General features: G+C 63.5%; 1 protein-coding gene across 1 annotated transcript in view; it reads left to right on the top strand.

Moving 5' to 3' along the window:
* The window catches only part of LOC104986028 (protein HIRA), a 37,082-nt gene that overhangs the window by 10,569 nt on the left and 23,580 nt on the right, over positions 1 to 2,933 (top strand). The window contains exons 6-8 of the mRNA XM_010836441.1: positions 177 to 337; positions 1,352 to 1,519; positions 2,693 to 2,806. Coding sequence (XP_010834743.1) covers positions 177 to 337; positions 1,352 to 1,519; positions 2,693 to 2,806 — 443 coding nt within the window. The remainder of the gene's footprint in view (positions 1 to 176; positions 338 to 1,351; positions 1,520 to 2,692; positions 2,807 to 2,933) is intronic.

The raw sequence follows: 2,933 nt of genomic DNA, 5'->3' as shown, positions 1-2,933 counted from the left end.
TGGGGCCCAGCTCTTGGGTGAGAGCAGATTGCGGGCTCTTCTGCGCATGCCAACGCCAGGGGCTGGCCGGGACGGCTCCTGAAGCCCCCTCTCTTGGCTGGCTGGCCCTCCGCCCGTGTTTCTAGACAGTTTTTTTCCGGTGAAGTCTTTCCAACCCTTCTTACTTGTCCTCACAGAAATCTTAGCCACTCTGAGAGGCCATTCTGGCCTGGTGAAGGGCCTGACCTGGGATCCTGTTGGTAAATACATCGCCTCTCAAGCTGATGACCGCAGCCTGAAGGTGTGGAGGACGCTGGACTGGCAGTTAGAGACCAGCATCACCAAGCCTTTCGACGAGGTGAGGGCCCACGGTCCCCCACCCCCCTGCACCCACACTGCCTCTGGTGCGGGGCAGAGCTGGGCAGCCCAGAGTTCCCTTGTTGGGAGCTGTTAAATATCCGCTTTTGCGGTGGCGAGGCCTGTGTGGCTTAGCGCTGAAGCGGGTGCAGCACACCGCCCCAGGCGGGGCTAGAGGCAGTGCCTGTGCCGGCCGGTGCGCCTGCCGACCTCTGCCCTGGGGGCAGGCAGCCTCCGCGGGGCCTTGGCAGTCCCTGCACAGCATCCAGAGGTGCAACTGCAGTGGCTCGTGTCTGTTTTCCCTTCTCTCATTCAAGTTCTGCCTTCACGTGGGGTCAGAGCCGGGGGTTGCCGTGCTCCGGGAGACGCTTGCTCGGCGCCCCTGAGCGTGCACACTCCTGTGTCCGGCATCCTGGTGCAGGTGTGTCTCCACGCTGCGCTCGGGCTCTGCCTTGTGAGCCGTCCTCCACGCCTGCACAGCCTGGGTCCTCGCCCCCCTCGGCCTTCGGGCTGCCCAGGGCTGACCCTGAGCTTCAGCAGCTGCTTTTAGCAGCGTCACCTCACCCTGCAGGAGACCTGGTGTCAGGGCTGCCTGGGTCGGGAAGCAGGGCCTCTCTGCTGTGCCCTTGGCAGTTTGTGGGGACTTTGCCAGCCTCTCGTTGGCTGGTGGCATCTCCAGGCTGCAGGGAGGAGAGGGCTCAGGAGAGCAGTCGGGCCCTCGTGGTCCCTGCTGCTGTGCCAGGACAGGCTCGCGGCCAGACCCCCAGGGGTCAGCAGGGCTACGCGGCAGCCACAGCACTTGCTCTGCAGACCCCCATGGGCTCCCTGGTGCTGGGCAGAGGAGGGTCTGTGGTCAGAAGCAGTGGACAGGGGTGCCACCTGGCTGGCACTCAGAGCCTGTGTGCCGAGTGGTGGGGCAGCAGAGCCGCGCGGCGCCGCCCAGCCTGAGTCCTGGGGCGGATTTTCGTGTTGGAGTTGGCCTTGGGCCCCACTCAAGCACAGGTGCTCCTTGCAGTGTGGAGGGACGACCCACGTGCTGCGGCTCAGCTGGTCTCCAGATGGGCACTACCTGGTATCTGCTCACGCCATGAACAACTCTGGCCCCACCGCCCAGATCATTGAGCGGGAGGGCTGGAAGACCAACATGGACTTTGTTGGGCATCGGAAAGCTGTGACTGTCGTGGTGAGTCCTCTGGGCCTCTGGTTGGTGGCAGACAGTGCCGCCCGAGCGGGATCCTCACAGCCTGGGCCAGGCCGTGCTCCCCAGGCCCAGGCCACATGTGGGACTGAGGCGGCAGCCTCCAAGGGCCAGCACACGTTGTCGTCTGGTTCTTCTTTCCTTTAAACTGATTACAGAACACATCCTGTGTATCTTACTGGCAAACGGACGTGATGATGAGTATCACCAGAGTCAGACTTTGATTAGGACTACTGTGCGCCCAGCCTGGCCCCTTCACGCGTGTGGGCCTGCCCGAGAGCACTCAGGCTGGTGGCCCTGTCAAGTGGCCCACTCCCCAGGCCCCCTGAGACCCATCCGTGGCTGGCGTGGCTCCAAGGCCATGCTGTGAGTCAGCTGACCCGCCTGGTGGTGGCAGTCAGCCTCCTGGGGAGCGTCCTCACAGGCCTGAGGCAGGCTGTGGAGCAGCCTGTGTGAGCCTGACTTGGTCAGCTGTGGGCCACCGAGCGGAGGAAGCAGAGGGCGTCTGAGGCTGACAGGGCAGGGGGTTGTCCAGAACCGTGACCTCAGGTCTCTGTTTGTCAGAACGGGTTCACCCTTTCCATGCTTGATGATAAACATTAGGTGTTCTGGCCTGAACTGTGTGTCTTAAACAACTAAGAACAGCTGTGTTGGTGACACCGGCTTCAGGTGGGGTTTTGTTAGAGCCGGGGGCTCGGGGCTGGCTCCTTTGCAGGGCTCGCCACATGGCTGGCCCGGTGCTTCTGCAGGACACTCGCCCCAAAGCCTCCCAGCCACCAGGCCCAGGGCTCACGCCTCTGATGCAGCTCTCCCGTCTCCCCACACTGGCCATCTGCCTGCTTCTGGGATGAAACCCCACTGGGCCGCCCATGTGCATCTCAAATTTGGTGTAGGGCAGGCGTTCCCAGCCCTTGAGGACCACCGTGTGGCAGGTTAGGAAGGGGGCCACGAGCGAGCGAAGCTTCATCTGTTCACCCCGCACCCTGCCTGCGCTCTACCGCCTGCAGATTCTCAGGAGCATGAGCCACCCCACCCGACCTGGTCTGCGGGTCTTCTGCCAGACTGGTTCCTGGTGCCAGAAAGGTTGGGGACCATCACTACAGGGCACCTGCCTGGTGCCTGGTTAGTTACTGATTGGCCTTTGTCATTTGACTTCAGAAATTCAACCCTAAAATCTTCAAGAAGAAGCAGAAGAATGGCAGCTCCGCGAAGCCCAGCTGCCCATACTGCTGCTGCGCCGTCGGCAGCAAGGACCGCTCGCTGTCCGTCTGGGTGAGCCCCCCGGGGGCGGGGGCGGGGGCTGTCCGTCTGGGTGAGCGCCCCCCAGCTTGGGGGTGGGGGCTGTCCGTCTGGGCGAGTCCCCCCTGAGCTCGCTGCCGGGGGCGGGGGCCGCAGGGAG

Source organism: Bison bison, unplaced genomic scaffold, assembly GCF_000754665.1.
Source record: "Bison bison bison isolate TAMUID 2011002044 unplaced genomic scaffold, Bison_UMD1.0 scf7180017845671, whole genome shotgun sequence".
NCBI lineage: Eukaryota > Metazoa > Chordata > Mammalia > Artiodactyla > Bovidae > Bison > Bison bison.
This window is presented reverse-complemented; position numbering and strand designations above follow the sequence as displayed.